The sequence below is a fragment of the Pagrus major genome, chromosome 2 (genome assembly GCF_040436345.1).
Source record: "Pagrus major chromosome 2, Pma_NU_1.0".
Taxonomy (NCBI): Eukaryota; Metazoa; Chordata; class Actinopteri; order Spariformes; family Sparidae; genus Pagrus; species Pagrus major.
Window position 1 is genome coordinate 26453081 of NC_133216.1, and position 12660 is coordinate 26465740.

Genomic DNA, 12660 nt, shown 5'->3' on the forward strand with positions numbered 1-12660 from the left:
TTTGTGTCCCTTTTTTTGGTCACTTAAACGTTCACACAGTTTATCGAAGCATTTGCTGTTACATCAGCTGTCAGAAGTGTTGAGCTTCACCAAGGAGCACGCTCTTCTTATGATGGCTTGCTCTAACATTTAACTGTGCACTTTAATAAACTGCATTATCTTTGGCTCAAGAGCAGCAATGTCTACAGAGGCTCATAAAAAGGAGAAGATAATGTTCCCTATCGCTGATCAGTAACTCCACAGCATGTTGGCTGGCACAGAATTGCCCAAGTGTGTCCTCATTATTCACTGATTACGTGAGCGTTTGTCAGTATTTCTGACCGTGTGGATTATTTTATGATTAAACAATATTCCTGGATAGCTGTTTGTCACCTCCGTTTTGCTCCTCTAACGATTTAGGTTATCTGAGTTCAGGGTGGATTTTCTTGCTCTGTTGTCAAGCTGTACAACCCACAGGGCGATGCAACCTACAGTGACACACTACGACCAGGGCTTTGGTCCAAATATCTGTATTATAGCAGAAGTGACCTCAGCAGATGTGACATTGCAAAACCACACCACTACAATAAGTAGACTTGGGTATAGCAATCAAAGTGATGTGTATGTGTTGGAGAAAATGAGAGAGAGCTCCACACTGTTGCTCACAGCTGAGATAACCTCCCCTGCTGGTTTGGGAACAGTGCTCCATCATGGAGGCAGCTGGAACAATGACGTGACCTTTGAACCTCAGCCATGGCCTGATCAAATGCTGGATTCTCTGATTAAATATTTATCAGCTCCAGGCAATTACCCCACATCTGTCTGGCTGTTTGATGGTCACTGTAAAACGGCTTGTTGATCATCAACAAAAAACTTCCTTTCCTTAATAGAGCAGCAATAAATCCCATCACATGCGTTAGCCTAGATATCAGTTAGCTTTATGTAACTGTTGATGTCATTGAAATCCTAAGAAACAGAGCAAATTCTTAAAACTCCTTTAAAGTATTGTCTCTTTTTTAGCTATCATATTGGCCTTAATTGAGCAGAAATTATTCTAGCGAACCCAGTGGTGTTTTGCCTCTGTGATGTCTTTGTGATTTTGCCGAAAATAGTTGTCAGCCAAGATTTTTCTAAAGAATTGTTGCACATCATGTGTGTTCAGTTGCCTTTACACTTTTACGAAACATGCTTCGCAATTGCCTTGCCAGCGGGGACTTTTGAGTTCGTCTTGATAACAATTACGACGGCGGTAATCTAGATAGATGGTTCATTGTGGATGCTGAATCAACGTGCTGCAACGCAAGCAGTCTCAAAGGTTGCTGTTCCAGATAAGCGTCATCCTTCTGACAAGGCCTGTTTCACTCCTGGTCAGCAGCTCTGAGCTCAGAACAGCTGATATGTAGGACACTGTTATCTTGCGGGCCAGGGCAAAAGCCCTAAAGACTACTGTACAGTGACACTACAAGCTGGAGCTATTTACAGGGTGATCTGTTCATCCTTTTCTGTTCTTGGCGTGTATAGTGGAGGCCTGAAAAAAATGGTTATTTTCATTATCATCCTTTTTTGGATTATTTATTTTGTTGCTTGTTTAATGTTAGAAAATAGTGAAAAACACCCATTACAATTTCCCAAAGCCCACTGTAGCATCATCAACTTACTTGTTTTGTTCCAAAACCATTCAAACCATTCAAACCATTTCAAAAACATGGTTGTCCTTGTGTGGCTGCTCTAGTTTACGCTGCTAAATTAGACTCTTCTCAGCCAGAATTTGAACATGTACATTATTGGATGACAACTACAAAGCTTGCATTACTACGTTGTCAAATTGCCCACTATGTTTTTCCCACAAGTGTCAGACAAATGGCCAGAGTTGATATGTCTAAGTTGAGTCTAGCGGGCATTGATGTGGCTTGCATAGGTGACAGCTCTGACACCCCTCTGTCTTCACAGCCTCTCCTCGCTTGGCTCCTATCTGTAAAAATGTAAAGTTGAATGAGTTTGTGGTAGGGGGTGAGAGTGAAGACAGACACCACAGCATTAAAGTGATAAATAACAAAGGCAAATGGAAGCAGGGACAGACAAAGACAGGTTGAATGCCATTTGGCTTTTAAATGGGTGTAGAGGAAGTGGATTTTTTTTTTTTTTTTTGGGGGGGGGGTTACAAACGAGAAAAAAACTCTCCACGAGTGTAATGAAATCCACTGCGTTAAGTCAATAAATGAATGTCCAGCTTTTATTCAGACACATTTGCACCATTGCAACTCACATAACAGTCCCTTTTGAGTTAATTAGGGATCAAATTCAGTCCTGTAACATACATACAACAGCATTTATTCCGACATGCTGTTTGGTAGTAGGCAACTATTATTTTTGACTATTCTGTTCTGTATTCTGTTTATTATGATGAAATAAGTTTGAAAGGGTTTTTCAAGCCTTATTAGAGAATTTCTGGTATCTAACATCTGGCTTGAACTGAAGAGTCAGATATAGCAGTGCACTAAATGGAGCACCTGTGTTATCCAAGAGTGGAACAAAATATTACAAATGCTTTTCAACATACCACTTACATCCTCACATATTGTCTTTAATTTCGTATATAATGTATGTTACTGTGCATGATTGAATTTATGTCGCAGTCCGTACCTTGCCACATGTTGCAGAAATGAACCAGGCATGTTGCAACTGCTCAGAGCAAGTATTGACAGTACGAGAATTTACGAGTAGTGGTATTCACAGAAAAGTGTATTGATTGTATAGGCTACTGGAAGTAGGCCTATATGATGCAAGAAACACAGACCGGTCTCTCAGTTACAGTTGATTGCCACTGACCACTGATGACAATGATTAACCTTGCATCTTATTACTGTGTGCTATTAGACTAGCTCTCACTCTGCAGATGGATGCGGTCTGATATAAAGAAGGCAACCTTTTCCTTACATGTATTAGCACATAGAGATGCTTGTGCATAATTATTTCCACAGCACATTAATGCACAAGGGTTTAGTATGACTGAGTATGTGTACATTATGTTACCTTCTCTGTTTCAGAACTCAGTGTGTTTTGAATACACAGTGTATGTTACTGATTTTATCGCATATCCAGATTTTGCATCATTTTTTAATTGTTTAATTTTAAGGGAAAGTAGTTATTTTACAGGAACATTTTAATTGGCAATTGGTATGAGGCTGTTGCTTGTTTGACAGGATATATTATAGTGCTCATGATGACAGGAGCATATTTGTGTAATATTAAAGACAACTTTCTACACTATGATCATTCCTATTCCTCAAATTACATGAAGCCATGGTGACAAAGTCCACTGGTGATAGGACAACAAACAACAGCATGGCACACAGCACTCTTTGACCTATTAATCATCGCACACACACCAGCCACAAACTTTGTTATCCGTAAACTGAGATAAGTCTGTCTTTATACTCTATAGATTACTATAGATAACACTGTTGCGTGGTACTGTGTGGGTCTGTGAGTGCATGCACATTTGCTTTCCACTGACTGCAGATTGATTGTGATTTTAAAAAAAAAATCACTGTCCTCTGTCTGCTCATGTTTGTTTTTCTTAGCAGCCTTTTGGCATCACCAGGACTGCAAATATTGTTTCTTTCCTGTCCTACACACTCTTCTGTAGCAAGCTCAATGCAAGAAAACCTGTTTAAATTGTATGCTGCGGAAATGTAGAAAATAAAACAGGACCCAGTACAGACCCTGTGACATACATTTGAAGTGTTAACAATTCTTATGAAGCCTTTTTCGTACCCATTTGCTTTGCTTAATAAGGATACAAAAAAAAGGTAACTGTATTCCGTTATACAGTTACAGAGAAATAAGATTACAACAGAGATAACAGGATTACCATTTGAAAATCAAGAAGGTAATACTAGCCTGAAACCATGCATATGCGCACACGTGACAACATCACTCTGATCTGAAGTGTCTCCTTTTTGTAAGAATTGTATTAAGATTGAACAAAAGTCCTGGTATTGATATTTCTTTTCTCGTCTTGCACATGTTTGGTATTGAGGTAATCCAAAAGTAAAGTGAAGTAATCAAATTACATTGCTTTAAAAAAAAGTAACCCTCCCAAACCCTGGATGTCATAAAACTAGCCAATCTTCTGCTGTGTCCCTCTGTCCCCTTTTTGCTATCTTCACACTTCTTCACTAATTTAACCATCTCCATTGCTCCCGTCCTCACTCCAAGCTGCCCTTTGTTTGCGTCGGCCTTTCACGTTCTCTGCACCACAAGAGCAGCTTGGCTACAGGAAAAACAGAAAAACTCCTTTCTTTGAGGAGAAAAGAATATCACAAGGAGCATTATGAGGATTGTTAAGAAATGTTTAAACATCTGTAAAACTGAAGAATGTACTGTATAGAGACTCTGTGACTGTGTGTGTATCGGTGTGTGTGCTGAGTGAGCTCCTCCTGGCAGGTGACCATTGAACTCTCAACCCTGTCCCCCTGCTGAGAGAGACGGCAGGGGAGTGAGGTCCACCTCCACGGAGACACACAACCCTCACACCTCCACCCCAGCCCCTCCTCCCCACATGGACTCATCCCTCGCCCGGGCACTATAAAAAGTCTGGTCTTGCTGAAGTTGTTCAGTCTCGTCAAGAACTCCACCAGGTAAGACAAACAGCTGCTGCGGCTCCAACAGGGACTGGAGATTTAGAATAAGTAGTTAGAAAAGAGTATCTGCTGAAGAGCTTTTTTTTTGCCATTGTGAGCTTTCTGCAATCTGTAAACTTTGATGAAGTTGTGAGCTGTGGCCAAAAATAAGTTTTTCTGCAAAGACGAGAAGTTGTAGTATTAACTTTTTATTGTGACTTTGAAATATTTAATTTAATTAATTGTAACTTTAGGGGTAATGGTGTTAAGCCTTGTGATGATATTTTAGCAGTCATCCTCAGTTCTCAAGGAGATCAAGAGATCCCTAAACGGAGGTACTCCTGAATTGAGATCGTAAAACCAGACAGATGATTTGCTAATTCTATGACTGTAAAGCAGGATTACGTAGCAGTCCAGAGCTAATCTTCTTGAGCTGACTCTCTAATTTGTTGTCGTCCCTGATCTACCCAGATTAGAGGTTCTTCTTACAAGCAGCCTTATGTTTAGTGTGATCTCATCTGGGCCAGTATAGCATTAATAGTGTATATGTATAATAGGACTTCTTTCTTTTAAGCCTATATAATCTTGCCTCCATGTTGCATTATTAGGGTTTAATTTATAAATTGTTTTTTCACTTATTTTGTAATTCAAACATGTTTTATTTGGAACATCTTTAACTGCAATACTGCACGAGTGGAATATTTATTGAATAACTGTTCCCCCTTTTTCCAATCCAGACCACCATCATGAAATTTGCGGCTCTTGCTCTCGCCCTTCTGCTGGCTGTCGGTAAGTACTGAATGCGCTGTTTCTTAATTAAGGGGAACACTTTACCTGCATGGACAACTTTGTTCAGTCATTAGATGGATTTTACAAAACATATTAAAGATTTTGAATAACTTTCTAATTTAAAATACATTTGAAATATTGTATTTTCTGACCTCTTGCTGTTGCTTTTTTCCCTTCCTCCATCTTCACTCTCTCTCTGCTCATCTCTCCTCCCCACCTTTCCTTTCCTTTCCTTTCCTTTTCTCAGGCTCTCATGCCGCTTCAGTGCAGGCTGATGCACCCACTCAGCTGGAACATGCCCGTGCTGCTTTGGATGTCTACCTGACTCAGGTGAAGGACATGTCTCTCAGAGCCGTGAACCAGCTTGATGACCCTCAGTACGCAGAGTTCAAGTAAGGCCTCATCATTCACTGAAAATTGATACCTGCTCCCTCACTGGTTCATTCACCTTTTTCTGTTATTCACTTTTTACAGTTCTAAGCTAACAGGGTTTTGCTCCCCCATCTCTCTTCTCTCTTCTGTTCCAGGACCAACCTTGCTCAGCGCATTGAGGAGATGTACACTCAGATCAAGACTCTTCAGAGTTCCGTTTCCCCCATGACCGACAGCTTCTACAGCACCGTTATGGAAGTCACCAAGGACACCCGTGAATCTCTCAGTGCTGATATTCAGGCTCTGAAAACATCGCTTGAGCCCCAGCGCGAAAAGCTGAGGGAAGTCATCGAGAGGCACCTTAACGATTACCGCACCATGCTGACACCCATCTACAATGACTACAAGACCAAGCATGATGAGGAAATGACAGCCCTGAAGGCCAGGCTGGAGCCCGTGATGGATGAGCTGCATGCCAAGGTGCGAGTCAACCTGGAGGAGACCAAGGGTGTCCTGATGCCCATGGTTGATACCGTGAGTACCAAGGTCCACGAACGTCTGACAAGTTTGAGGGAAGTGGTTCAACCCTACGTTCAAGAATACAAGGAGCAGATGAAGCAGATGTATGATCAGGCCCAGAACGTCGACACCGAAGCGCTCAAAACGCAGATTACACCTTTAGTCGAAGAAATCAAGGTTAAGATGAATGCCATCTTCGAGATCATCGCTGCCTCCGTCACCAAGCACTAAATCCTCCCTACCTTGTTCTTGTAACTAACCTCACCCACCTGTCTCTCCTAGATCCGTTCCATCTTTCTCTCCATTCTGTCTTTGCTTACATGCACACACAGACCACTTCTCAAAATGAAGCCGCGGCCTATCTGACGCACTTCAACAAAATGACAGGACTTTTGCTCTCTCTCCCGTGCAAACACCTTACTTCGCGCACACATGCTCAAGCACATGCAAGCAAAGACCCCATACAGACACGTACGTACCCAGCACAAAAACACCACATACATCTTCGTGTACCACAGCCAACTGCTTACATTTTGTGTAGGAACTGTATGTGAATTGTCACAATTAACGTCTTAACGTCTGTGCAATGACGCTTGTCTGAAAACTGTGCTTTGATGAAATACAGCTCAATAAACATCTGACTGTTTATACTACTTTGCTCTCTGACTCTAAATTGAACAGTGTCACATGCCAGCAGAATATTGTCTATTATACACTGCAATTGACTTTATTATTACATCCATGTCTGCCCCATCTGTAACCAACATCAGAATACAGCTAATTTTATCAAAACTATTGAAAGCCTCTCGAATATTAACAGCACACCTTTAGCTTTATGCAGTGTTTTTGACCTCAGTGAGCCTCTAAGGTCATATCACACAGACAGCACTTTGAAGGGGTCATCATTGATCACAAGGTCCATTATAAAAGAGCAATATTAATACGATCAGTTCTACTTAAGAGGGTCATCCTATAACATATGAGATAAATCTGCCTGTGGTCCTGAAAGCTGTGATTAATGAGCTGGTTGGGGTTGTGAATTGGCCTATTGACAAACTGAAGTCTTGTTGTGCTTTATTAGGGAAAGGTCTGCTTTTCTGTCTTGCATCCCTTGGGCAGGAGCCCCTCAACACTGTCTCATCATGGAGCCACATAAGGCTATACACGTACAAATAGAAACACATCCCAACCGCACCTCTAAACACTCACTGAGTGTTATGAACAATGCTAAGGCCGTCATAACCTTGCGTGACACACAAAGTGAGATGAAGACACTTTCTTTTTAACATTAACAGTCAGGCCAACAATGGACATAAGTCCAGTACTCTATCAAAGCATCCCTGACACAGTCTTATATGTTGCATTGAATTAATATGCTGGAAGGTTTAGAAGGAAATTAATTAGAGTATAGGTTTAGACCATTAGGGAAGCTTGTTAATTATCATTAAATGACTTCTGGAGAAGGGCTGGGAGTAAATAAGTTTATACTTATATAGTGTTATTGTGTTATATAGTTTATTTTGCTTTATACTTTTCATTGTCTGCAAACATGATTTTTGTTTCTGTCCGTCCACTATGCTTTTTATTTGATTTTAATTATTAGTTTTTGATCTATTATTCTAGTCTGCCGGTTACATACAGAATTCGAAATAAACATTTCAATCAATCAAGTCATTAAACCAAACCAGAAATATACACCTCAGTGGGTTTTAGAGAGTAACTGACTCTCTAATTAGTATGGTGTTGAAACCTTGCTCCAAGATTAGAGGTTATTAATAATAAAAAGCAGTTTGTTGCTGTCTTCATCTGTCCACACCCAGTAACTCTGGGCTGATTAGGGATGTTATTAATGTCCTGCTGGTTGGTCAAGACAAGCTGCACTAAAGACTTCAGGCTATAAGAAACAATAAGAAACGCAAGCAAGGATTTCCAGATGCTCTAAAAAGGTTGTGTGTTGTGTGTGTGTGTGTATTCACAATTCTGCGTCTACAGCTTTGTTTAGTGCATGTCAGGGGCACTATGAGTATTGTAATGGATGAGACAGGCATGGAGGTCCCCAGTGAGTGCCTCATGGTGTATAAAACCAGCTTGTTCCTGGACACAAACGGGCACTCCTAATGTTTGGATGTACAACTACCACAGCAACTGGCTGCGAGGAAGATTATTGCCTTCAGTTCTATATTGTTCTGTGTTTAATTCTGCACAGGCCTTGATGTAAAGACAGGGGTTGCTACTTGGGGTCAGAACAGGCCAGAGTGAGCAGAAGTATCAACGGGACAGACAAAACAGCAAATTTATTCGTATTTTTTATCTTGAAGCCCTTCAAATGATGGATGGTAAGCGTGTTTTTTGTGATCAAAATTGTCCGAGCTCGACAGAGAAAAAAATATACATTCATGATTATAGACAAAATCTGTGATACAAATATAAAGAAAATTTTCAATGCACATTTCTCCTCTCGTCTCCTCTCTTTAGGTCCTCAGCTGTCTCGGAGCTGTGAACTGTCTCTGCCCTGCTGTGCAGAAAGGGGGTCACTGTCGGGCGCTAAGGCCCCCCAAGTCAGTGGGGTCAGGGTTCAGCTGGAGATGCATGCACTTTGGCAGCAATTTGACCAGCTGGGCACAGAGATGATTGTTACCAAAGCTGGAAGGCAATAATAACATTTATATTTCTATTCCTCATGACTTTACCTCGTACTTCACCTTTCCGTTTTCTCTGACTTCTTTTAATACATTATGTACATTTACATGTTCACAACCTGCAGGAGGATGTTTCCGACATTCCAGGTGCAAATCTCTGGGATGGATCCTGCTGCTGAATATGTCCTGCTCATGGACTTTATCCCTGTTGACGACAAAAGATACAGGTCAGACACGCAAACAGAATGTGTGTAACAGAGATCGTTAATTTTTCCAACATACTGTAAACCTTTTAGGCTTATTCCTGATCTGTTCTAGTATTTCCTTCACTTTGTTCGATACCATCATTGTCCACTTATAACCTGGATCTGTGCTAGTTCCCCCTCTGCGAACTTCATCGTACCTAATCAGTCCTATTTTAACTAAAAAAATTTGTGTGTATTTCAGATATGCATTCCACAGCTCATCTTGGTTGGTGGCAGGGCGAGCAGATGTTGTAGCCCCAAGCAGGATGCACTTCCACCCAGACTCACCTGCCTGTGGAGCCCAGTGGATGAAGCAGACTGTATCCTTCGACACTCTCAAGCTCACCAACAACCTGCTGGATGACAACGGACATGTCAGTCAATGTCTTTTACTTTTGAGAAACGAGGGTGTCTTGTCTTCCACCATAAAAGAACATAAATAAACTGTCTCTTTTTTGACTTGCTTGTCCCGGTTTTCTCCAACCTTCTCCTTGCCAGATGATATTGAACTCCATGCATCGCTACCAGCCACGCTTCCATGTGGTGTACGTGGATCCGTCTCCCAACAGTCACTTAAATGCATACAGGAACTTCTGCTCTTTTTCCTTCCTGGAGACCCGCTTTATGGCTGTCACTGCCTATCAGAACCACAGGGTAGGAAACCCAGGATCAGTAGGCTTCACAGGCCCATCATACATTTTCTGGACACATTTGTATCAAGCATTCATACCAGGTGCATTCCTGACAACTTTCTACTAATGACAGAAATCTGTCATTGTGCACTGAAACGATATGTTAGCGTGCAATTTCTTATTGTCAGCCTTCTTTCTCTTAGATCACCCAGCTAAAAATTGCTAGCAACCCATTTGCTAAAGGCTTCAGGACTACAGAGCCCCAGGACAGGTGAGTGTCTATCAGTATATCAGTCAGGTCTGAATACAGTTTGCCTGATGAAGAAACACATCTTTCCCTGGAAAGACCAGTTGAAATCATGACTAGATCACAGGGCATCTTTATCGCTGTTATCAGTTGGTACATAGTGATAAGGCAGCAGCCTCGCTGATAGCTAATCTTTGACCTTTGTATGCAAAGAAGGCAGGTTGTTGGCCATGTAAGGTAAAACTGTGAGAGACATGATTACGATGATTTATAGGAGTCTGCAAATGTATGTATGGACATGTACACCCATGTCTAGGCTTGTGTGACTATATACGTCTATATATGTCCGTGTGGGGTCAATACTTATGTGTATGGGTGTGTGTTTAGGGTAGGTAAATCCGGACATCTAGCAGTGTGGTGTCCACCAGAGGGCAGAGCTGAGCTTCTCATCGCCAAACCTGGAGAGCAGAAAAGCTGGGGCTCAAAGACTTCAAGCAGTGAGTATCTCGCTCGATTTATTACAGTACGTGTTGAGTGCACCGATTCAACAGAGTTAATCATGTACAGTTCATGGCGTTTCATAGTAGTCATTTTACAGTTCTGGAAATTTCATGGTGAGTAGGTGGAAATTACAGAGAAACGTTTTTGAAATTTCTTGAAATTACCCCCAAATTACCATAACAATTACCTCTAAATGTAATGAAAACTACCCTCCAATATTGTTTAATAATAATAATTATTATTAATAATAAAAAAATATTCTGTTTTTTTTTTTCTTCCAATAAGTAGTTAATAAACAGCTGATTATTTCTCTAATACATTTCCAGGAAACTTTCAGCTGGTTTCTGTCTAACTTCACCTTGCCATCTACATTCTCACCAAGTCACTATCAGTCTCTCTCCATCTCTCTGTCAGACTCACACACACAAACACAGATATTATATATGCTGGTACTAATATGATAGTAAATATGAGTTTTTTTCATTTGTTCATTTATTTGCTAATGTACTGATGTCACAAAATATAAAGAGTAACATTTAACATTTAACTGAGGCGTGTGAAGACATTATTAGGCCTCAACAGGTAATTAAGGAATTAAGCTTTTAAAATGGTAAATTTGGCACTGTATTCTTGATTATGAATTCATATTTGTCTGTAACTAGCACTTCATGTTGGCCTAGTATAAAAAAAATGTCATTTAGATAAATTATAGAATTATAGCAATTGGTGAGTAATGTACTGACATAATCAGTACATTACGTAAAGCAGAAATAAGTGGAAAGTTTTCAGGAAACAATTAAAGAAATGACGAGCCATTTCTTACTGCCTGTTGAAAAATAGCTGGAAATGAAATTTCCACACCCAACAAAATGAAATTTACAGACCCATCAACTGAAGTGTTTCAACCACACCCACAATTTCCACAACAGAAATGTTTATGGTGCCTCAAAATTGTCATTTGCTTTGGGCATAAAATTATTTTGCAGGCGCACAATTTTCTCCATTTATTGAATCAGTTTGCTGATTCGATGCTTCATACAAGAGACTGGTTAAAAAGATTCTCAAACACTGGTCAAAGTGGTTCATCAAACAGTGTTTTGACCTCCATTCATATTCATCAATCTCACTAGTAAAGTGTTAGGAAGTTAAATGGGTTGATAGGCAGAATCTGGTGATTTGAATCAGCAGTGGGCTAATGATTTAGATTTGATAAATGATATAACAACTCTGAGTGCTCATCAATACCTGTCCAACTGTGTTCTCCTGCATCCTCAGGACAGGAGGACCCAGCAGCAGTATCAGTGGACCATTATGGACTGTTCCACCACTGTAAAGACTCTCTAGGACTCAACATGGAGATGGAAGATGGCCACAGCATATTAGCACCTGCTTCCTTCCCCTTCGCTCACTCCTACTGGGACTGTCCAGGATCCTCTCAAGAGAGAGGCAGTCTGCCATAGGGAGAGAGAAGCAAACTGACCGAGCTTCGAATTAATTTTGAACTACTGCTCATTTCATATGATACAACTTTATTATTATGTATATAATAAATGAATATATATGTAGTTTGTCATCACATTTACAGAATTAATGTATAGGGATACTATGTATTAAACAAATGTTCCATCAAAAGGATAATGTCTATGGCAATATGATACATTTCAACTGGGACACCATACGTAACAACACCATAGCAGAGACAGGGAAAAAAAATACTAGTACACATTGTAGTAAGTCCCATTAGCAATATTAAAATCATATGGTAATTTCTTGTTTTGACATTTGTGCAACTGCAGTGCAACCGCTTGTTGTTCGAGATCGGCTAATAAAAAAAACATTCTGAAATCTTGGTCTCTGATTTTCCTACATTTTATACAATAATAGCGTGCAGCTGTCCTGAATGAGAAAAGGAACCAATGCCTCAAAATGCAAATGTGATACGGGAGTAGAAACCCCTGTGATTCGCAAAGCAATCACAGTGAAAACTCTATTACCCAGAATGCGGATCGTCATTTCCTGAAGAATCGGTCGCCATGACATGCCAGCGCTTTCAAACTAAAAGACGTTATGGAAAACGAATAATATACAGTAAGGCGTGCATGTGTAGTATTA

General features: G+C 40.4%; 2 protein-coding genes across 2 annotated transcripts; both read left to right on the forward strand.

The window, feature by feature from the left end:
- The first annotated feature begins 4604 nt into the window (after positions 1–4604).
- apoa1b (apolipoprotein A-Ib) lies at positions 4605–6937 on the forward strand. The gene is made up of 3 exons (XM_073483415.1): positions 4605–5393; positions 5641–5785; positions 5921–6937. The coding sequence occupies exons 1-3, from the start codon at positions 5351–5353 to the stop codon at positions 6513–6515; spliced, it is 783 nt and encodes a 260-aa protein (XP_073339516.1). The 5' UTR covers positions 4605–5350; the 3' UTR covers positions 6516–6937.
- A 94-nt stretch (positions 6938–7031) lies between these two features.
- On the forward strand, positions 7032–12386 carry LOC141010437 (T-box transcription factor TBX1-B-like). The gene is made up of 8 exons (XM_073483401.1): positions 7032–8620; positions 8760–8934; positions 9049–9150; positions 9371–9542; positions 9667–9822; positions 10004–10071; positions 10435–10544; positions 11824–12386. Exons 1-8 carry the CDS (start codon positions 8611–8613, stop codon positions 12006–12008), a joined length of 978 nt encoding a protein of 325 aa, XP_073339502.1. The 5' UTR covers positions 7032–8610; the 3' UTR covers positions 12009–12386.
- The last annotated feature ends 274 nt before the right edge of the window (positions 12387–12660 follow it).

What these genes read in the sequence shown, in the direction of transcription:
- LOC141010437 (XM_073483401.1), top strand. An exon ending in CTGCCTATCAGAACCACAGG is followed by an intron (nt 9,823 to 10,003) that starts GTAGGAAACCCA and finishes TCTTTCTCTTAG; the next exon opens with ATCACCCAGCTAAAAATTGC. An exon ending in ACTACAGAGCCCCAGGACAG is followed by an intron (nt 10,072 to 10,434) that starts GTGAGTGTCTAT and finishes GTGTGTGTTTAG; the next exon opens with GGTAGGTAAATCCGGACATC.
- apoa1b (XM_073483415.1), top strand. Translation starts at nt 5,351, where the DNA reads ATGAAATTTGCGGCTCTTGCTCTCGCCCTTCTGCTGGCTGTCG. An exon ending in CGCCCTTCTGCTGGCTGTCG is followed by an intron (nt 5,394 to 5,640) that starts GTAAGTACTGAA and finishes TCCTTTTCTCAG; the next exon opens with GCTCTCATGCCGCTTCAGTG. An exon ending in CCTCAGTACGCAGAGTTCAA is followed by an intron (nt 5,786 to 5,920) that starts GTAAGGCCTCAT and finishes CTTCTGTTCCAG; the next exon opens with GACCAACCTTGCTCAGCGCA.